Source organism: Schistocerca cancellata, chromosome 2 (assembly GCF_023864275.1).
Source record: "Schistocerca cancellata isolate TAMUIC-IGC-003103 chromosome 2, iqSchCanc2.1, whole genome shotgun sequence".
Classification (NCBI taxonomy): Eukaryota; Metazoa; Arthropoda; class Insecta; order Orthoptera; family Acrididae; genus Schistocerca; species Schistocerca cancellata.
The window spans coordinates 175,966,540-175,989,578 of record NC_064627.1 but is presented as its reverse complement, the minus strand read 5'-3'; the positions used below and the strand labels follow the sequence as shown (position 1 = coordinate 175,989,578).

At 42.0% G+C, this 23,039-nt stretch overlaps 1 protein-coding gene across 1 annotated transcript in view; it reads right to left on the bottom strand.

Moving 5' to 3' along the window:
* LOC126152217 (titin homolog) overlaps nucleotides 1-23,039 on the bottom strand; it is a 157,167-nt gene that overhangs the window by 3,720 nt on the left and 130,408 nt on the right. The window contains exons 16-18 of the mRNA XM_049915993.1: nucleotides 22,278-22,376; nucleotides 10,756-10,879; nucleotides 1,004-2,954 (exon numbers count right to left, since the gene is read on the bottom strand). Coding sequence (XP_049771950.1) covers nucleotides 1,004-2,954; nucleotides 10,756-10,879; nucleotides 22,278-22,376 — 2,174 coding nt within the window. The remainder of the gene's footprint in view (nucleotides 1-1,003; nucleotides 2,955-10,755; nucleotides 10,880-22,277; nucleotides 22,377-23,039) is intronic.

The following is a 23,039-nucleotide window of genomic DNA, read 5'->3' as shown; positions in this document are numbered from 1 at the left end:
CAATGATGAATAAAGAAACATTTACTTCCAAATTTTATGCAGTTATGTGGATTGTTTCAACTGCTCATATAATTCTTATTTCATTAATAGACATTTTTAATGTTATGTTTATGATTCCTGCGACATATGTATGATTAATGAATCAACCATTGATTCCTCCAGGGAAGTCAGATAAATTTGAAAGCAGATTAATATATGAAAGCCCCTCCCCACCCCCAGTTACATACCACATGTGTACATATAGCAAGTATTTGTGATTCTTTGGTTAGCAGAAGCATGCTGAAGTCCTCTGGTAACTGAACAAAAAAAAGCAGCTCTATCAATGAGTTGAATAATGATGCACTCAAAAAGTTACCGGATTTTTCAATGTATTCTGGCACTGCTTTTTCTAGGCTTAAGGTGAACTGCCACTACCTGGCTTTCAGAATACAATTTTGGCTACCCAACAGTTTTCTGTGAACAGTACCTCACTACTAACAATTTAAGCCGCTCAAAATGTTCACTTGAATCATTTCTTTTCAGCCATTTATCACCATTCAGAAACAAAATCGTCCCTGGAGTTGTCCTTGATGTGTGCATTCATCAATGCACAAGTTTCCCATGGTCTCGTATTCTACAATGAGAGATTACATTCCACAATCAAGAAATCAATTTTATTGGACCTTTTTAAGTTGCCCATGTTTGCAGCCTCTATAATGGACAGCCCGCTATTTCAAAAGTACAGAATAAATAGCAGAAACTACAAATGGCAATCTCTCCTGTTGCATAAAACTCAATAAAATATCCATCATACCCCAATGGCTTGTTGTATCTAACAGCTGCTTGTTGATATTCACACACACACACACACACACACACACACACACACACACACAGACAGAGAGAGAGAGAGAGAGAGAGAGAGAGAGAGAGAGAGGAGGGAAGGGGGGCAGTACATATATTAAAAAGTGAAGTGTTGTAATCTATCTTCTAAAATATATTAGTAAACTAGTCATTCCCTTACCTATATGGAGATGGTATCCTTCCAGGTTTCCCAGGTGAAACAGGTGCATATCTTTGGTCAGGATTTGATCCAAAATATTTATGTCCCATTGCTGCTGCTGCTGCAGTAAAGCTCTGTGGAGAATGCTGAGAAACTGGTTGTGCTTGTAGCATCCGTGTTATTACACTGCCTGTAGCATTGTTATTGACAGGAGTTGCATGTGTAGGGTAGTGTTGGGGCTGTGGTGACGACTGCTGCTGCTGTGGCTGTTGTTGTTGTTGCTGTTGTTGTTGTTGTTGTTGTTGTTGTTGTTGCTGCTGCTGCTGCTGTTGTGGCTGCTGTTGCTGCTGCTGCTGCTGTGGCTGCTGCTGCTGCTGCTGCTGCTGCTGCTGGGATTGTGGGGGATATCGCGTCTGATCACCCACACCAATAGCAGTTTCAGCCGCTGCAGCCAATGTTGCCTTTCCTCGACCTCTGCCTTTTCGTTTTGGTGGTGACTGCACTTCACCACTCATTCTTATAATATTCTGCTCACCTGAGACAGGAGGAGGATCATTAGCTCTATCTATCTGCATTCCGACCACGTTTGGAGGATTGTGTATGCTTTTAACATGCATTGCCTCAAGTCTCTGCATGGCTGGTGGTTGACCTTGATGTAAGATAGGTTGCTGCTGCAGTTGTGGTTGAGGTGGCTGGGTTTGCTGCAGTAATGGTATGGGTGGCACCTGCTGGCGATTTTGGAGTTGTTGATGTTGCTGTGGCTGTTTCTGTAGTGGCTGCTGCTGTTGCTGAGATTGCTTTTGTTGGTTTTGAGAATGTGGCTGCTGAGATGGCAGTGGCTGAGGAGACTGTTGTAGTTGCTGCTGTGGCAGTTGTGTCTTTTGTTGCTGTGGCTGTGGTGGTTGCACCTGCTGCTGCTGTAGCTGTTTAGGTGGTGTCTGTTGTAATTGCTGTTGCTGAAGTTGTGTCTGCTGTGGTGGTGGCTGCTGCAACGGCGGATGGAGTGTATGGGAAAGCTGCTGAATTTGCTGATGAGAAATTTGTTGTTGTTGCTGCTGCTGTGGTCGTTGCTGCTGCTGCTGCTGCTGCTGTTGTTGTTGTTGTTGCGGTTGTTGTTGCTGCTGCTGCTGCTGCTGCTGCTGCTGTTGTTGTTGTTGTTGTTGTTGCTGCTGCTGCTGTTGTTCTGGCTGCTGTTTCTGCATCTGTGTTGGGACTGAACCTGGCAATTGTCCTATTGTTGGTGCTTGTGGTGATGGTGGTGTTACACCTTGCTGTGGTTCCATGTAATTTTTGAATGACTGCTGCATGCCCATCATTCCTCTAAGTGGTGGTACTTCAAGCATACCTCTGAGAGCCTGTACGCCAGCTCCAGGAGGAGGGGGAGGACTGCTCTCATCTGACAGTTGGCAGAATGACTGTTGATCTTCTTGGGCAGATAGTCGTCGCTGCTGCTCTGAAAATGTTCCTGCGCCCATTTCAGGCTCTTTTTGGTTTTTACGAACTGGTTTCTTCCTTTCCTTCTTCTCTGGAAGTGGTTTCTTCCTCACGTATTTCCTCTTTGTCTCTTGGTTGGGTGTGGGCACTACAGCAATAGGCAGAGCTTCTGGTATGACATCTGCTGGTGTTTCAGTAGAAGGGGCTTCAGTAGTTGAATCCTCCAAGATTTCTACTAGCTTTAGTGATTCCTTCAACCTCTCACTTGGGTTGTCTGGGCATACTTCTGGTTCAGTAGGAACACTGCTTTCCAAAACAGATTCAACATGATTTTTGTCATCCTCGACTAATCGCTCCATTTCTTCCTCTAGTTGTTGCATTTCATCGTCACTACCATCTAAGCCTTCACTATCATCAGTGTCATCTCTGATCACCTGCTTTTTCTTCTTAACCACATTTGATTTGTTTGTGTCTGGAGCAGGTGATCCCTTTGATTCATCATCTTGTTCATCCACTTTATCCTTTTCTTCATCTTTTTCTGAAATAAAAGCACAAAGCTTAATTAATGAGACCACAAACAACACAATATAGAACTTGAATTAGGTAAAATGTGATATGTATCATAAGGTACAGAATGCAGCTACAAGTTGTAGTGATAAAATACAGATTGTTTTGGCTTGCAGGAGCAGAGGTAACACCATTGCTGCAGTAATTCCAATTGTGAGCCAGTTTCCCCTTCTGCACCATCACCAGTTCAGTCAGACTAGTTCATCCTGTCCCACCCAGTAAACAGTAGTATCAGTGGCTTCAGTGTGTCATACTCAGCATGTGTTGGTGTCAATATTACCCTCTACTTGCTCCCTGCTGAAGTGCTAAAAGTCTTAAGTTATTTTAATCATACTATAGTGTCTGCAACAGTAGGTGATTCTGTGTTTTATAATTTCTCATAGGGGACTGATTAAAGGTCAGGTTATTGTTCTATGCAACCAGCAAATTCCACATATCTGTCAAACAGAAGAGGACTTAATATATTACCCTGAATATTTAAAGTAACCATTACTGTGGTAACTCAAATGAATATGTATGTAAATTCTGCCTCCAACTACAAAATGTGTCATTCACAAGACATCACAAACGGAGCACTGTTGTGAGGTGCGGAAGAAATGAAAGCTGGCAAAATGGTGATACGTTTTGTACAATTGTGACATATTTGATATATCTGGTAATCATTTTCGCCATTTCTCAACCAATCTTCTGACCTCCACAACATCCTTGACAAACTACGTTATTTTTGAAAATCATAGAACTGAGACCTGTGGTGTATGGGGTAGTGTCTTTGATTAGTAATCAAAAAGTTCTCAGTCCCGGATTCGAACTGCAACACCTCTTAAATTTTGAATAAAAATCATCAGCAATGGCGGTTGAAGACTTCTTCATTCTGCGAACAGCCTTGTCAAAGAGGAAGGAGGAGTAACAAAGGTCTAAGGCACTCTCTTGCCCTTGCGACAGGAAACTGCCCCTAAAAGGCAGAAGTATCAGCAATGATCAACAGCATGAGGGTGCAGAAGGCAACAGAAACACTGCATTGAAGACACATAATAATTATTCCCAGGATATGTGGCCTGTAACTGAAAAAGCGTCATGATGCTCTCTCCGTTGGAAAAAGATCCTAGACTAGTTTCCCATTCAGATCTCTGGGAGGGTACTGCCAAGAAGGGGGTGACTATGAGAAAAAGAGTGAATAAGCAATTAAACGATAACATTCTACAAGTTGAGGCATGGAATGCCAGAAGTTTGAATGTGGTAGGTAAGCTAGAAAATCTGAAAGTGGAAATTCTAAGGCTAAATCTAAATATTGTGGACATCAGTGAAGGGAAATGGAAAGAAGGCAAGGATTTCTTGTCAGAAATGGTATAATGGGAGTAGAATTCGTTAGGTAGGACAGAGAGTGAGTTACTGTGAAATGTTCAGTGAGACTGTTATTATTATCAGAATCGATAGCAAATCAACACCAACAACAACAGTTCAGTTATACGTGCCATCAATGTAAGTAGAAGATGAAAAGAGAGAGAAAATATACGAGGATATTGAACAGGTAATTCAGTGCACAAAGAGAGATGAAAATCTCATAGTCATGGAGGATTGGAATGCAGCTGTAGGGGAAGGAATAAAAGAAAAGATTAAGGGTGAATATGGGCTTGGTAGTAGGAACGAGAGAGTAGAAAGACTAACTGAGTACAGCTATAAATTTCAGAGGTTATAATGAATACTCTGTTCAACAGTCAGAAGAGGAGGATGAGGTACACTTGGGAAAAGGCTGGGAGATGCAGGACTATTTGAGTTAGATTACATCATGGTCAGGCAGAGATTCTGAAATCAGATATTGGATTGTAAGACATACCCAGGAGCAGATATAGACTCACATCACAGTTTAGTAATGATGAAGAGTGGGCTGAAGTTTAAGAGACTAGTCAGGAAGAATCAATGCACAAAGAAGTGTGATACAGAAGTACTAAGGAATGAAGAAATATGCCTGAAGTTCTCTGAGGCTACAGACTGCTATAATGAATAGCTCACTGGGCAGTTCAGCTGAAGAGGAATGGCCATCTCTAAAAAGGGCAATCAGAGAAGTTGGAGAGAAAAACGTAAGTACAATGAAGGTAACTGCGAAGAAACCTTGGGTAACAGAAGAAATACTCCATCTGATTGTTGATCAACAAAAGAATGAAGTACAAAAATGTTCAGGGAAATTCAGGAATACAGAAATACAAGTCACTCAGGAATGTAATAAATAGGAACTGCAGGAAATCTGAGGTGAAATGAATACATGAAAAACATGCAGAAATCAAAAAAAGAAATCACTTTTGGAAGGACTGAAATGTCAAAACAACCATTGGTGAAATTAAAAGCAAGGGCAGTAACATTAAGAATACAATGGGAATTCCATTGTTCAATGCAGAGCACACAGCAGATAGGTGAAAAGAGTACAGTTAGTACTATTGGGCACGGGGAGCGACGACGACAACGTCTAATGTGATGATGTGATAGAAGAAGAAACAGGATTTGATAGAGAAGAGATAGGCACTACTCCAGTATCAGAATTTAGAACTGCTTTGCAAGTCTTAAAAGCAGATAAGGCAGACAGAACAGATAACAGTCAATCGTAATTTCTAACATCAGTGAGGAAATGGCAACAAAAAGATTATTCACATTGTGTAGAATGTATGACACTGGTGATATACCATCAGACTTTCAGAAAAACCTCATCAACACAATTCCCAATGTTGCAAGAGCTGACAAGTGTGAGAATCTTCGCACAATCAGGTTCACAGCTCATACAGCCAAGTTCTTGACAAGAATAATATACAGCAGAATGGAGCAGAAAATTGAGGCTCTGTTAGATGACAACCAGTTTGGCTTTAGGAAAAGGTAAAGGCTGCTGATAATGAAAGCAAGACTGAAGAAAAATCAAGACATGTTCATACAATTTGACGATCTGTAGAAAGCGTTTGACAATGTAAAACGGTGGAGGATGTGTGCAATCCTGAGAAAAACAGGAGTAAGCTATAGGGAAAGATGGCTAATATACATTACATACGATAACGGGAAGATGGGTAACATACATTATATACGATAACGGAGAGGGAACAATAGGAGTGGAAGACCGAGAATGAAGTGTATGGATTAAAAAGGGGGTAAGACAGGGGTGTAGTCTTTCACCTCTACTGTTCAGTCTAAACATCAAAGAAGCGATGATGGAAATAAAAGAAAATCAATGGTGAAATTTGCCGAAGACATTGCTAACACCATTGAAAGTGAAGAAGAATTACAGTTTGTATTGAATGAAATAAACAATCTAATGAGTACAGGATAGGGACAGAGAGTAAATCGAAGAAAGACAAAAGTAATGAGAAGTAGCAGGAATGAGAACAGTGAGGAACTTAACATCAGGATTGACGCTCCTGAAGTAGATAAAGTTAAGGAATTCTGCTACCTTGGCAGCAAAATAACCTATGACGGATGGAGTAAGGAGGACATACAAAGCAGACTAGCACTGGCAAAAAGGGCATTCCTGGCCAAAAGAAGTGTATTAGTATCAGACATATACCTTAATTTGAGGAAGGAATTTCTGAGAACGTATGTTTGGAGCACAGCTTTGTATGGTAGTAAGACATGGACTATGAGAAAAATGGAACAGAAGAGAATAGAAGTATTTGACATGTAGTGCTAAACAAGAGTGATCAAAATTATGTGGACTGATAAGCAAGGACTGAGGAGGTTCTATGCAGAATAGGGGAGGAAAGGAATATATGGGAAACATGAACACGGAGGAGAACAGGATGATAGTACATCTATTAAGACCTCATGGAGTAACTTCCATGACATTAGAGGGAGCTGTAGAGGGTAAAAACTACAAAGGAAGACAGAGATTGGGATATATTCTGCAAATAATTGAGGATGTAGGTTGCAAAGTGCTACTCTGAGATGAAAGGGTTGGCACACAAGAGGAATTCATGGCAGGTCACATCAAGACAGTCAAAAGACTGATTACTAGTGGGCAGGGGAATCCCCCCTACTCCAAGGTTAATATCCATATATCCACACAATTGTTCCCAAAGGCCATGTTCCCACCCATCCACTACCACTTACTCTTGAAGATTCACCACTGGTAAATCCTGCATGACAGGCAGGAAAACATGAGCCAGTCATTCATGTTGTTTACCATGTAATATATGTTCACTGCACAGCTTTTTACATAGAAATGATTTCCATTAAATTTGCTGAGCACATGAAAGGACACATAAGGACTGTTCACCCTGATAACATCAAACACCCAGTAGCTAAGAGCTTTCTACAGCAAATAAGCCATTTAGTTTGTCTCACCAGCACTAGTTTCCCTTGTAGAAGAGAACTTTACTCTCCATTACATCCTCAAATCTCAAAACCTTTGTGACCTTAATGTCCTGTAACATCCCACTTTTTTCCAAGTGATAGAAGTTCATTATTTAATAAATTACTCTTCTCTTGCTATTCCAATTTCCGTTTACCTTCCTCTTTAATTTATGTGAACTTCTCTCTGTGTATCTCTTACCATCTCTGAACTGGCACTGCAACACTATTTACTAACATAACACCTTTGATTCCCTGCTCTGTGTGCTGCAGTCACCACAGATGCCTACTGCAGTGGCAACACTGCAGACAGACACAGCAATGTAGGTTGCTGACTCCACTGTGAAGTCTGGCTGATGTGAAAGTGTTTACAAGCAAGTACCACAGTTGACAACAAACACATAGGTGTGGCTGATGTCCATCAGAGTGCATCAACCAGCGGCAGAGGAAGGGGGAGCAACAATCAATGAAGTATTTCCTGGCCATCACGTGTGTGCAAACAGTCCTGGAAATATCCTTCTGCCCTGGGCTAGATAAGCTGGCACCCAGCCATTCAGCAGGCAGTTCTCAACTTGTCGAGTGTGGAGAAAATCAGCTGGTCCAGTGGTGTGCCACCATGACCATTCTCTCTACTGTAATGATTGTGATACGTCGCTTCTGTCATGTTAAGACTATGTACCAGTTGCTAACAGCCGACTTTGATGTGGAAAAGTTGTACGGGTATAGAGTTGAAAGGAACTCTGGCCGTGAGTGACTTTGTCTCTCAAGTCCAACCTTCCCTAACTATCCCCTCTTTCCTCCCTGATGAAGGACCAATTAAGTTCAAAAAACCTAGGAATAGTATTTTCTAGTTTTAAGTGTTTCAAACAGCAGTACTTGAAAATTTGCTTGTGGACCAGCTATTCTGCCTTCTTGAAATATACAATTTTCTTCAACACACTTATAAAAAAGAAACAGTATAAATTAGCAATGGAGCTTTAAGATCAGTTGTTTATTTTTCAGGCAGTTGTAGGCAATAACTGGATGGAAAGCAAAAGGGCAAAAAGTGGATAAGAGAACTGACTGTACGGGAAGCTCATTTCGATACTTTTCACACCAGTAAAATTTGTCATTGCCTAAAATGTCAGAAAAGGGTATCAGTTGAGCAAATCAACAAGTATATCTTGAGCCCTTTCATACATCTCCTCGCAGTAATAATAATTACAGTAACTTCAGCATGAAGAAGATACTAACTAATCACTTAGCATTTAAATCTCATAAGAAACAAATGGTCTTCAGCTCTGTGGATGATCTATGCCCAATGGAAACTTCTACTCAAGAATGCACCAGTAGGTCTCAGGTGTAACTTAGAATTCCAATTATTTGGAAAAGTAACGCAGTTAGGTGGCCAACGACCTGTGTGTGTGTGTGTGTGTGTGTGTGTGTGTGTGTGAGAGAGAGAGAGAGAGAGAGAGAGAGAGAGAGAGAGAGAGAGAGAGACTGTGCCATTTGGATCATTCCTATCAACACCAGCTTTTCTGAATTGCGCAGGTGGGAACTCTCCCTGCAATATACCCTACATTCCCATAACCCTCCTGGCCTTAACCTTACACAGGTGGGAACTCTCCCTGCAATATATCCTCCGTTCCCATAACCCTCATAGCCTCAACCTTTACTCATTGTCCTTACCACCAGCTCCTTCCCTGCACCCATTCCAGCATTACAAAGCCCTCTATTTCACCAAAGCACCCATAGTCTTTTTATTTCTCTCCTTTTGCACTAACCCCCCCCCTCGCCCATCCCTTCCGTCTAAGCATTTTACAGTTGCCTACCCCTACCCTGCTCTCTCCCCCCCTCCTCGCCCCAGCCTCCTCTTTACCCCCACCTGGTTGCTTCTCCTATCATGTGAAGCTACTCACAGTCTCGCCTCAGCAGTCACAGACTGTGGTTTTGTGTGTGTGTGTGTGTGTGTGTGTGTGTGTGTGTGTGTGTTGTCTTGTTGGCCGAAAGCTGATTTTTCGGCAGTCTTTTTGTTGAGCCTGTCTGCGACTCAGCATCTCTGGTTAGTATCCACTATCCTTTTCATAGTAGAATTACATTAATGAAGACATCCAACATTTACTTCACCCTGACAGATACGAGGTGTGTTTTCTAAGTATGAGGGTGTTCAGTATGTAATGCAACAGGATTTTTTCTGAAAACAGGTTGGTTTTATTAAAGATTCCAATACGCCCCATTACTCCCCATTCTTTTGAAAAAATACCTATTTTCCAACATAATCTCCATTCAATGCGATGGACTTATGTGGTGGGAGGGTCTGTAGGCCTGCATGGTGCCACTCTACTAATCCACGTCAGAGCCAACCTCTTGCTGCATCAGTAACTCCCCATCATTCACAAACTCTTTCTACGGAGTGCATCCTTCATTGGGCTAAACAGATGGAAGTCAAAAGATGTGACATCCAGGTTGTTGGGTGGATGAGGTAGAACAGTACATTTTTGCTGCAATGATAAGAGACGGCTCACCATCGTTGCCATGAGTCTGTAAGCATTCTGCAAGTGCATACGAATATCTGTGGTGCCTGATTTTCCACAAAAAGAGACTCAATGACATCTCTCTGCTTGGAATGCACCTCCTTTACAGAAGCTATTCCAAAGACTACATATAGTGCCGCCACCTGTTGAAATTCATGAAACTATAGGGACTCGAGCATGATGTCCCACAACAAATTCCACACTTTTTCATCTGAAATTGGCCGAGGAAAAAAAAACGTGTTGCATTACTTACTGAATGCCCATCGTAAGTACCATTTTGAAATAAAAATAAAACAAGTACATTTTCCTTTACAATTTTATTTTTGCTTGAAAGCCTGCATTTAATTTTTTTTACTCAATTTCCACCAATATTTGGGGTGTTTATGTTTGTCTGGGAGTATCTGAAATGCCTCCTCTGAGAATTCAGCTGACACTCAAATCCTCACTGTGATTCGTTTTCTTAGTGCTAACTGTGTGAAAGCAGCTGAAGTTCATCATCAAACCACATGAAGGAGGAAGAAGAAGAAGAAGAAGAAGAAGAAGAAGATGATGATGATGAAGGAAAAAAAGAAAGAAACTAATGATGAGATGTTACCAAAATGGGCGAGAGCTTTTAAAGGTGGTACGAATGTGCAAGATGATGATGGAATTGGGTGACCTTCAGTCATTACTGATGATTTGGTGCAGAAAGTTGAAAAAGTGAGAGAGATCAGATGTTTCACAATTTCGACATTATGTGATAAGTTCCCTCAAGTGTGAAGAAGTAATGTTGTGTCAAGGTTCTGTCTCTTTCTTTATTGTTTCTGCTTCATTTTTAGTATAATAGTGAACACAATTATATCAGCAACACATTTATTTTATTTCAATATGAACAAATAAAACAGTGCACACAGACAAGTAAACTTATCAATTTGCTCCTCAGGCTAAAACACCTACCTGATTCAGAACTGTCATCCTGTTCAACTACAGGCTCTTGCTCCTCTTCTTCCTCCCCTTCATCTTCATTTATGACAAATTCTTCTTCACTCTCGACCAGTCTGCGACTTCTCTTTATCACCTCCTTGAAATGAAACAAACATAAAAAATCACAAATGCTTGGCATTAGATGAACAGTGGTGGAAAAAAGATATGATTATGGTGTAATTGTTTCTCAACGAAGAAATCAGAATAACTTACTATTACTTTTGAAACATCACAGCCACACCTATATATTCTTCCTTACCATCTGAAAGCTAAAATTCATATACATTTTTTGTTTATGCTTGTGTCAGCTATACGTGGGTTATTACTGTTTCATCAAATAGTAAACAGGCAACTACCACTTGCACATTCAGTGTTACCTTTATTTTAAATACTATTCCTAATTCAAGGGTAATTATGTGTAATGGTGCTGCTGAAGTGTAATTAGAAATAATAGAAATGTTATCTGACTTGTTAAGAAAAGTCCAAGTTATTAAGTAATTTATATAGTGGCATTTATGCCTTGGGATATGTGACGTTTACACATTTGAGACCTCATTTTATTATACAATATATGAAGCCTCATGTTATTGTACATTAGCAGGCAGTCAAGAAAGGTAAACCTTCCCATCCCACAAAGTGACAGATGATCATGAAGCACGGGAACAGTGGTGTGAGTAGAAGCAGTGTTGTGCTGGAGCATATAGAGGGATAACAGTGAGTCAGCTACTGGGTATGGTGCCAAGTACGTAACTTTGATTATCTATATTTACTGTTTACTATTCCTACATGGTTCTAAAGATACTGAAGATCTTATCAACACTGACAACATTTCAATCATTCTAAATTGAAGTTCCAAGCTTAATCAAAGTTATCAGTTAATGTTGTAAATCACTGGCGGACTGAAACGACCAATCACAAGAGCACCCCAAGTAGGCAGACGCAAAACCACATAGCTCACTTGTTAGTCTAGAATAAACTCACAGGCAGATACCATGTTGTTACTACAAGTGACTATTTAATACACTCCTGGAAATGGAAAAAAGAACACATTGACACCGGTGTGTCAGACCCACCATACTTGCTCCGGACACTGCGAGAGGGCTGTACAAGCAATGATCACACGCACGGCACAGCGGACACACCAGGAACCGCGGTGTTGGCCGTCGAATGGCGCTAGCTGCGCAGCATTTGTGCACCGCCGCCGTCAGTGTCAGCCAGTTTGCCGTGGCATACGGAGCTCCATCGCAGTCTTTAACACTGGTAGCATGCCGCGACAGCGTGGACGTGAACCGTATGTGCAGTTGACGGACTTTGAGCGAGGGCGTATAGTGGGCATGCGGGAGGCCGGGTGGACGTACCGCTGAATTGCTCAACACGTGGGGCGTGAGGTCTCCACAGTACATCGATGTTGTCGCCAGTGGTCGGCGGAAGGTGCACGTGCCCGTCGACCTGGGACCGGACCGCAGCGACGCACGGATGCACGCCAAGACCGTAGGATCCTACGCAGTGCCGTAGGGGACCGCACCGCCACTTCCCAGCAAATTAGGGACACTGTTGCTCCTGGGGTATCGGCGAGGACCATTCGCAACCGTCTCCATGAAGCTGGGCTACGGTCCCGCACACCATTAGGCCGTCTTCCGCTCACGCCCCAACATCGTGCAGCCCGCCTCCAGTGGTGTCGCGACAGGCGTGAATGGAGGGACGAATGGAGACGTGTCGACTTCAGCGATGAGAGTCGCTTCTGCCTAGGTGCCAATGATGGTCGTATGCGTGTTTGGCGCCGTGCAGGTGAGCGCCACAATCAGGACTGCATACGACCGAGGCACACAGGGCCAACACCCGGCATCATGGTGTGGGGAGCGATCTCCTACACTGGCCGTACACCACTGGTGATCGTCGAGGGGACACTGAATAGTGCACGGTACATCCAAACCGTCATCGAACCCATCGTTCTACCATTCCTACACCGGCAAGGGATCTTGCTGTTCCAACAGGACAATGCACGTCCGCATGTATCCCGTGCCACCCAACGTGCTCTAGAAGGTGTAAGTCAACTACCCTGGCCAGCAAGATCTCCGGATCTGTCCCCCATTGAGCATGTTTGGGACTGGATGAAGCGTCGTCTCACGCGGTCTGCACGTCCAGCACGAACGCTGGTCCAACTGAGGCGCCAGGTGGAAATGGCATGGCAAGCCGTTCCACAGGACTACATCCAGCATCTCTACGATCGTCTCCATGGGAGAATAGCAGCCTGCATTGCTGCGAAAGGTGGATATACACTGTACTAGTGCCGACATTGTGCATGCTCTGTTGCCTGTGTCTATGTGCCTGTGGTTCTGTCAGTGTGATCATGTGATGTATCTGACCCCAGGAATGTGTCAATAAAGTTTCCCCTTCCTGGGACAATGAATTCACGGTGTTCTTATTTCAATTTCCAGGAGTGTATTATCAAAGGTGAACTAAAATTTAAACCAGCCTCAGGAAACATTTGTGTATGATCTCGTACGGCCATCAAAATCGTGTGGAGATAATTTTGTCAACTTTGATAAATGACAATTAGAATCTGTGAACTTTGATGCTGAAACTGATGATAGAATGACTCTCAAACAGTTGCTGATTATAAAGACTGTTTTTCCCAATTATGAAATTGAGAGAATAAAATGAGGTGGCATTCCTTTATTTCGAGACTTTTACTGTAGTGACATTTAGATATTCCATTAACCACTGTTCAATGCATGCATGTTATTGTCTATGGCCAGCAGAGAAGAAAGCCCATGGGGACACTTGACCACTGTCTCTGGCTACTGTGGCTGAACTGCAAGCAACTGCGCCTGACAGGAGAAGCAAACTGGGTGGCAGAGTAAGGAGGAGGCTGGGGTGGGAAAGGGGAGGATAGGAAGGTAGGGGTGGAGCAGGGTGTAACGCTGCTCGTGAGAACATGCAGGGATGTGGTGGGGACACGGTAGGGCCTCTAGATGCAGTCAGGAGGTTTGAGGGGAAGGGAGGGAGGGGAGTGGAAAAGGAGGGAAGCAGAGAAGGGGGAGGGGGGGAGAAGCTATTGTGTGTGTTGATGGAATAAAAGGCTGTGTTGTTCTGTAGTGCTGAAGTGGGAGCATGGAAGGGGACAGATAGTTGAAGGACAGTGACTAGCGAAGGTTGATGGCCTGGGGAGGAGGGAGGAAATTTTACGGGATTGTAGGATATACTGCAGGGAGAGTTCCGATCTGTACATTTTCAAAAAGATGGTGTTGATAGGGAGGATCCAGATGGCACAGACTGTGAAGCAGCCACTGAAGTCAAGACTGTGAAGCAGCCACTGAAGTGAATCATGTTTTGGGCAGCATGTTCAGCAACTGGATGGCCCAGCTGTCTCAGGGTGTATAAGTGGACAAGAAAAGAAAATTCCTGGATTTTTCCCAGATCTCCCGGTTAAAAACGTACTTTTTCCATTATGAAAATACACTTCTTTCAAGGTGAAAATACACTTTTTACACTATAAGTGACAGTGTACTTTTCCTCGGAGCTGTAAAATTCCCAAACCTTTGAACTGCGTTTTGGAAAGACCTTTGATGCGCAGCAACATGTACGCTGCATCTTCATATTACAATAGGGTGCATATTTTCGTATTATGAAAGTATAAATTCGAATTCCACCAAACACAGCACATTAGTTTCTGAAGCATTGAAAGAGTGTCCAATGCACTATTGAAAGCCAATCACAGCTCATGTCACATGATATCGACAGCCAATTACAGCAAATATTCAGAGCATAGGACACATGATGTAGTTAGGCAATAGCAACAAGACTGTTAAGTAGCATGAACACACAAATAGGAAAAGTTAATGGTTTAAATTAATGTACGTAGCGTAGCTACAAGAAAAGCTAAGCTACCACATATAACACTGGTGTTTTTAGCGTGTGTCACACTTTTAGATATGTCACACAAATGTGCCAGTAAAATTTTAAGCAATGACATTAATGTCTTGTCTTCTGGGCTCAAAATTATTCTAAGTGGCTGGACCTGAAAGTGTTAAGTTTTAAATGAGAGTCAAACACTCTACAATTTAAGAAATGCATTGCACACTCTCACACGTAACACAGCTCATCTTACATAAAAGGAAATTTCCTTTGAAAACAATACTTTTTAAAGAACCATTTGCAATATTTTCCCATGACCTCATAGACATGGGATCGCTTCAGCAGCAGAGAGTGCCAGAAAACAGTCGTTACTGCACATGGGCAGCTACGATGATGTAGGAAGCCCACATGTTTATACACATATAACTTTAAGACACCTTACATGATGTCATAAAAGAAATAGGATCTCAGAGGATACTACATGAGCATAGGAATTTCGCAAACCATACTAAATTGCATAATTCAGCTTAAAGGACACATTCATATGTCCACATGCACAATGAAGTAGGCCCCAACCTGATATTAAGCTATTCAGTGCGCTTTTTGGGACGAAAATTTTCTTGGAGTACCAGTACTTTATTGTCTCAAGTTTGGTTCTTTATTATGTCATAATAATTAATAAAGAACCAAACTTGAGACAATAAAGTACTGGTACTCCAAGAAAATTTTCGTCCCAAAAAGCGCACTGCACAATGAAGTAGGCCCCAACCTGATATTAAGCTATTCAGTGCGCTTTTTGGGACGAAAATTTTCTTGGAGTACCAGTACTTTATTGTCTCAAGTTTGGTTCTTTATTATGTCATAATGTCATACATGCCAGAAGATGAAAATGTACACTTGAAATTCAGTGAACAATAGTGTGGAATGAAACACTTCATTTCTTATAAATTGACTGCATCTCTGGAAAAGATTAATAAAAGCCTCGTTTATTTACAAACCGACAAAAATAACTTCATTGTTGTGCATGGCAATTAATGCTTGACTGCCAAAAATATGGAAGCAAAATAAAATCAGAAAACTGAAACTAATAACATATTTTAGTCTTTCATAATTATGTGAATGTATTTTAATTCATTTGATAGCTCCCACCGACAGAAATCTGTTTTGTTTTCATTTGACAAATAAAATGTCAATGAAGGGAAAACAGTAAAAATCACTAAACGTATACATGGGTCACTATCCGCCTCCCTCTTGCGCGAATCTGGCAGCTTGGGCACGCCAGAAAAACTCTTCTGTGTAGCATGACTGCTTTTTGCTACTGCTGCAGCCACACTTCAAGTAGCCAGAAACAGGAGAAGGTACTGCTCATATGCAACTCAAACTGCACATGTGCATCAGCCTGCTGGCAACTGCTCAAAATGAACTTAATGGGAACAGTTGTGACATCACGCTCATTGGAAGCGGTTTGCTGTTATGAACTATTCCATAGTTTTTGTCTTCAAGCCTTTCACACATTTGCTTTTGGCAGGTGCTTGTGTGTGCTCTGTGTTTTGTTGCTATAAATGTCGCATTTCCTTTGAAACTTAAGTTTTATTTTGGTTTTATTCTCTCATTTACATTTTATTGCTACAGTATTATTCTGCTGTAGTGGGATACAGTAAAATTCTTCAATTGACTATCAGTTCTTACCAGTTAAAATTATAAAAATTTAACTGAAGACTAAAACAATGAAAAATTACTGGAATTCTAAAAAAATTCCCGGGTTTTTTCTGGTTTTCTCCTAGATAAAAAAGTTCCCAGGTTTTTCACGGATTTCCTGGTTGTCCCGGAGCGTATACACCGTGTGTCTCTTGGCCACAGTTTGTTGGTGGCCATTCATGCAGAAAGACAGCCTGTTGATTATCATGCCCAAGTAGAATGCAGCACAGCGGTTGCAGCTTAGTTTGTAGACAACATGATTGGTTTCACAGGTAGCCCTGCCTTTGATAGGACAAGTCTTGCATCTAGGTCTATTAGTGGATATGAGCTGCGAGGCGAGGGGTTGGGAGCAGGGCTGGTGTAGGGATGGACAAGGATATTGCATACCTTCGGTGGGAAGTGAATACCACTGTGGGAGATGTGGGAAGGATAGTGAGTAGTATATTCCTAATTTCAGGTAGTTGAAACCCTGGAGGAGAATGTAATTCAGTGCTCTAGTCCTGGATGGTACTGAGTCATGAGGGGAGTGCTCCTATGTGGGAGGTGATAGGTGGCTGAAGAGACAAGGCACAGGAGATCTGTTTCCGTACAAACATGGGTTGGAAACTGCGGTCAATGAAGGCCTAAGTGAGATCTTTGGTCTATTTTGAGAGGGACTACTTGTCATTACAGATGCAGTAGACTCAGGTGGCTAGTGTATATGGAAGGGAATTCTTAGTGAGGAATGGTAGCAGCCATCAAAATGGAGGTATGGTTAGTAGGTTTGATATGGACAGAGGTATTGATGTAGCCTTATTTGAGGTGGACATCAGCATCAAGGAAGGTGGCTTGTTGGATTGAGAAAGATTAGGTGAAGTGAATGTGGGAGAAATTATTGAGGTTCTGGAGGAATGTGGAAGATATCATCAACGAATATGAACCATGGGAGGAGTTTGGGATTCTGGGTAGTTAGGAAGTATTCCTATAGGTGGTCCATGAATAGGATGGCATAGGATGGTGCCATGCAGGTGCTTGTTGCTGTACCACCGATCTGTTTGTAGGTGATGCCTTCAGAGATGAAGCAGTTGAGAGTGAGAATATAGTTAGTTATGGCTACCAGGAAGGAGGTTGTAGGTATGCAATCAGCCAGGCATTGGGAAAGGTAGTGTCCAATAGCAACAAGGCTATGGGCATTAGGGACGTTAGTGTAAAGGGAGGTGGCATCAATAGTGGTAAGCTGGTCCTGTGTGGTAAAGGAATAGGAACTGTGGAGAGTTGGTGGAGGAAATGCTCAGTGTCTTTGCACTAGAAGGATAGGTTACAGGTAACCACAAGAGCAGAGATTCTCTTGTCCTGGATGGCTGGGTTTATAGACTTTAGGAAGCATTTAGAAGGCAGGAGTGTGGGGAGTGGTAGTGTGAGGAAAGAGAGACATGCAGGGGAGACATTCTGTCATGGGTCTAAGGAGCTGCAGATAGCCTGGATATCCTGCTGTATTTCTTGAACAGAGCTACTGAGGCAGGGTTTGCAGATGGGTGATCTGAGAGTTGGTAGAGTTATTCTGCCATGTAATCATTGCAGATCAAAACCAAAGTGGTGGAACCATTGTCAGCAGGTAGGATGATAAGGTCAGGGTGAGTTTTTAGATGGAGGATTGTGGTTCTTTCTGCAGATGTGTGGTTAGCTTCTACCTTGAGCAAATTGGGGAATTACAGCGACTCAAGGTTTGAAGTTAAGAAATTCTGGAATGCTAAAGGTGTTGATTTGGGGGGGCAGTGGGAGGGCAGTTGGATAGCAGAGTGAGCTCAGTCAAGCAGGGTACAACATTGGGTTTAGGTTGAGCCAGACTGGTAGCATTTCTGGCAAGAAGTGTTTCCTCTGTATGGACTGGAGAATGTCTACATGCTATTCCCCGTAGCCTACCCTCCTACATCAATGACGTCAACCATTTCCTCCACCAACTTTCCACAGTTCTTGTTCTTTTACCACAAGGCACTCTGCTCATCACTAATGCTGTCACCTCTTTCTACAATAACATTCATAAAGCCCATAGCCTTGCTGCTATTGAACACTACCTTTCCCAACACCTGAATGATTCCACATCCGCAACCTCCTTCCTGATCACCATGACCAACTATATCCTCACCCACAATTGCTTCACATTGAAGGTATCATCTACAATGCAGGATACAGCAAAGGGCATCCACATGACACCATCCTATATCAGCCTACTCATGGGCCACCTAGAGAAATATTTCCTAACCATGCAGAATCCAAAATCCCACACATTGTTCAGATTCCTTGATGATTTCTTCGTGATCTGGACCAAGGATGAGGACATCCTATCCACACTCTTCCAGAACCTCAACACTTCCTCCCTCATTCGCTTCACCCAGTCCTCCTCAACCCAACAAGCCACCTTCCTGGATGCTGATGTCCACCTCAAAGATGGCTAAATCAGTACCTCTGTCCATTACCCCCACTCCAGCAGCTGGAACACATTCCATAAGAAGAAGACCCTTCCATACACCCTAACCACCCATGGCTATCGCATCCATCCTCCTCCAAATACACCAAGGGTCCCAATGAGGCCTTTACAGTCCGAAATTACCCTCTCAACTTTGTACAGGAACATATCTCCCAAGTCTTGTCCCTCCAGTCCCCTACCACCTCCCACATTCCCACCATCCGGCCACAAAAGAACACTCCTCTTAGGACTCAGTACCACCCAGGACTAGAGCAACGGAATCACATTCTCCGCCAGGCTTTCGACTTTTCGACTATCTCTCATTATGCTCTGAAATGAGGAATATCCTACCCACTACCCTTCCCACATCTCTCACAGTGGTATTCCACCACCAGCCGCGGTGGCCGAGCGGTTCTAGGCGCTTCAGTCCGGAACCGCGCGACTGTTACGGTCGCAGGTTCGAATCCTGCCTCGGGCATGGTTGTGTGTGATGTCCTTAGGTTAGTTAGGTTTAAGTAGTTCTACGTTCTAGGGGACTGATGACCTCAAATGTTAAGTCCCATAGTGCTCAGAGCCATTAGAACCATTTTTGGTATTCCACCTCCACTGAGCCTACGTAATACCACTGTCCATACCCACTCTACCCCAACTCCCAGCCCCTTGCCTTATGGCTTATATCCCTGTAATAGACCTAGATGCAAGACCTGTCCCATACATCATCCCACTGCCACCTACTCCAGTCTGATCACAAGCGTCATCAACCCCATCAAAGACAGGTCCACCTGTGAAACCTGTTGTGTGATCTACAAACTGAGCTGCATTCTACCTGGGCATGATAACCAACAAGCTGTCAGTCTGCATGAGTGGCCACCAACAAACTGTGGCCGAAAGACAGCTGGAGCACCCAGTTGCTGAACATGCTGCCCAAAACAATGTGCTTGATTTCAATGACTGCTTCACAAACTTTGCCATCTAGATCTTCCCTACAAACACCAGCTTTCCTGAATTATGCAGGTCGGAACTTTCCCTGAAATACATCTTGCTTGCATTCCCGTAAACCCCCCCCCACCCCCCCCCCCCCCCCCCCGGCCACAGCCTCTGCTAGTCCCTGTCCTTTGCCCATCTGTCCCCTTCTCTGCTCCCACTCCAGTACTATCCAGCCTTCTACTCCATCAACGCATCCACTAGTCTCTCTCTTTTTCCCTGCTCCTCTACTTCTTCTTGTCTCCCCCCCAAAACCTCCCGACTGCTTCAGCAGTCCTACCTTGTGCCCCACCATGTCCCTGCATTCTCCCACAATCATCACTACACGCTCCTCCACCTCTACCATGCTATCCCCCCACCCTCCCCAAAACCAGCCTCCTCCTTACCCCCATCACCCAGACGGCTTCTTTCATCAGGCATAGTTGCTCGCAATCCAGTCATGACTGTGTGGGTTATGCTCATCTGTCTGTGTGTGTGTGTGTGTGTGTGTGTGTGTGTGTGTGTGTGTGTGTTTTCTATCTTAGAAGAAGGCATTCTGCCAAAAGCTCACATGTATAGCAGTCTTTTGTTTGTGCCTGTCTGAGACTCAACATGTTCTTTATGTGGTGAGTAGCAATCTATCATTTTCTTAATATTTTCACTGTTTCATCATGGACTTTACTTTGTTTGATTATATTTCTGTTGTGTTTGATATTGTTTTGTGATAATTTTAATAACTAATCAGGCTTGTGAAAAATATTACTAATTCTTTCTTTTGTGGCTTTTACATTATGAGCCGTTCTGGAACAAGTATCTTTATTTTTTCACTTATTGCTTCTTTATTCAGTTTGCTTTTGCCAAATACTGAAGGAACTTTGTGTTCCTAATCTCTGACGTTCTTCTCATACAATTTCATGAGATGGCTGGTTCACCACAATCTACTTCTGGAAATCAATTCCTTTCATTACAAGAGCATGGCATGTAAATTACTTTATTCCATATTTAATCAAGATTTCTATAACTGGATTTCCTTTGCTATCTTTGTGCAATGTGAAAGATTATTTCTGTATCTCATGAAATGAACATGAATCCTGATCCATTATAAATAACAATAGGACAAAATAAAACTTGTATTGTTGCTTTATGTGGTCAGATAATTGTAATTTGGAATCTGGCCACAACTTGTAGGCACAGGAATAAATTTGTGTAACATCACTTTTAATCTATACCTCTCGTCCTAGATTTATCATCAATTCAAATTTTTGCATCTACTGTAATCAGTATAAAAGAATTTTAGAATGATAGACCTCAATATGTTTGAAGGTAAATAACAAAGTCTTTTACATGCTGTTAATGAACATAACTCCATGCTACCCTAGCCTGTGCAAGCTTCTTCATCTCCCAGTACTTACTGCATTCTACATCCTTCTGAATCTGCTTAGTGTATTCATCTCTTAGTTTCCCACTACGATTTTTACCCTCCACGCTGCCCTCCAATGCTAAATTTGTGATCCCTTGATGCCTCAGAACATGTCCAGCCAACCGGTCCCTTCTTCTTGTCAAGTTGTGCCACAAACTCCTCTTCTCCCCAATTCTATTCAATACCTCCTCATTAGTTATGTGATCTACCCATCTAATCTTCAGCATTCTTCTGTAGCACCACATTTCGAAAGCTTCTATTCTCTTCTTGTCCAAACTATTTATTGTCCATGTTTCACTTCCATACATGGCTACACTCCATACAAATACTTTCAGAAATGACTTCCTCACACTTAAATCTATACTCGATGTTAACAAATTTATCTTCTTCAGAAAAGCTTTCCTTGTCATTGCCAGTCTACATCTTATATCGTCTCTACTTTGACCATCATCAGTTATTTTGCTCCACAAATAGCAAAACTCCTTTACTACTTTAAGTGTCTCATTTCCTAATCTAATACCCTCAGCATCACCTGATTTAATTTGACTACATTCCATTATCCTCGTTTTGCTTTTGTTGATGTTCATCTTATATCCTCCTTTCAAGACACTGTCCATTACTTATATCTCCCCTTTTCACTATTTATTAACAATATTATGAATATAATATTTTTACATTCCATCCTGGATTATCCATTGTTTGACTTTTCAACACTTGGTTACTCTGGTGTCCCTACAGGGGCTTCCACGCTGCTCACTCAAGAACAGAAACGTGAAGACTATCTGCTCACTTTGGAACAAGCAAACCTTTCCTATTAATGTGCTAAAAGTATACTTTCCTGTTACAACACTAGTGACATTTCTCTCTTGCTACACAAAGGACAATGGGCATAAAAGCCAATGTCAGTGTCTTCTTTTTTTTCTACTTCTACTATGGAATCAATGAAATTAGTTAATAATTTCAGCAATTATATATCTGCAGAGGGAGATGCTTTGAAGTCAATAAAATAAATTTGATTATTGTGAATGGCAATGAAGTGAGATCCCTTATTAACGATTAAATTAACAGAGTGACATTCATGTGGTATAAAAACTGAGCAAAGAAAATTACCTCTTCTGTGTCAGAACCAGCAACTTCCTCATAATTGATTTTCTTTCCTCGAGTTCTTCGTGACAGAACTTCATCCTCATCAAGACCTCCAAACTTAATCTGCAAGTGTAAGTGTTTGCATTAGCTTCTATAATTCAAGAATGACATATGGTACCTTGAATTCAAGGTAGATTGCAGATTACAGAACAAATATTTTCCCATAGCTGGCTACAAAATGATAAAAGGCAGAAAAGCTTAAGTTCTGTCAACCACACCATTTATGCAACTTCTAAATGTAAGTCTTCCGGAATTACAAGCAAGTTTTTCAAGAGTTAATTTGGGAATCAATGGTGGTTTTAAAAATTACTGAATAAATTGTACTGATAAAGATTTCAACATATATAAATGAATTCTCAGAGTAAGTAGATCTCTCACACAGTTGTCTAAAGGAAGATAACATTTCCAAATGATTGTATGTACATTTCAGAAATTTTCCCCTTGTTGCAAGAAACAACAGCTAACTTGCCACAAGTATACAGGCACAACAATACGCATAAAAAATGAAACAATTATGACAGTACTTAATTACAATTATAAATCACTAGAATGTGGCACATTCGTTGATTATCTAGGGGTTATGTTATGAAGGTAGACAATATGAAATGAACATAAGGAAAATTCAAGAAAAGTATTGTGCATCTGCAAAGCACAATGAAAGTAAGACTACTATGTTGTACATTCTTGAGCACTGTTTGAACATTATAGTCTGATTTAAACTAGTGC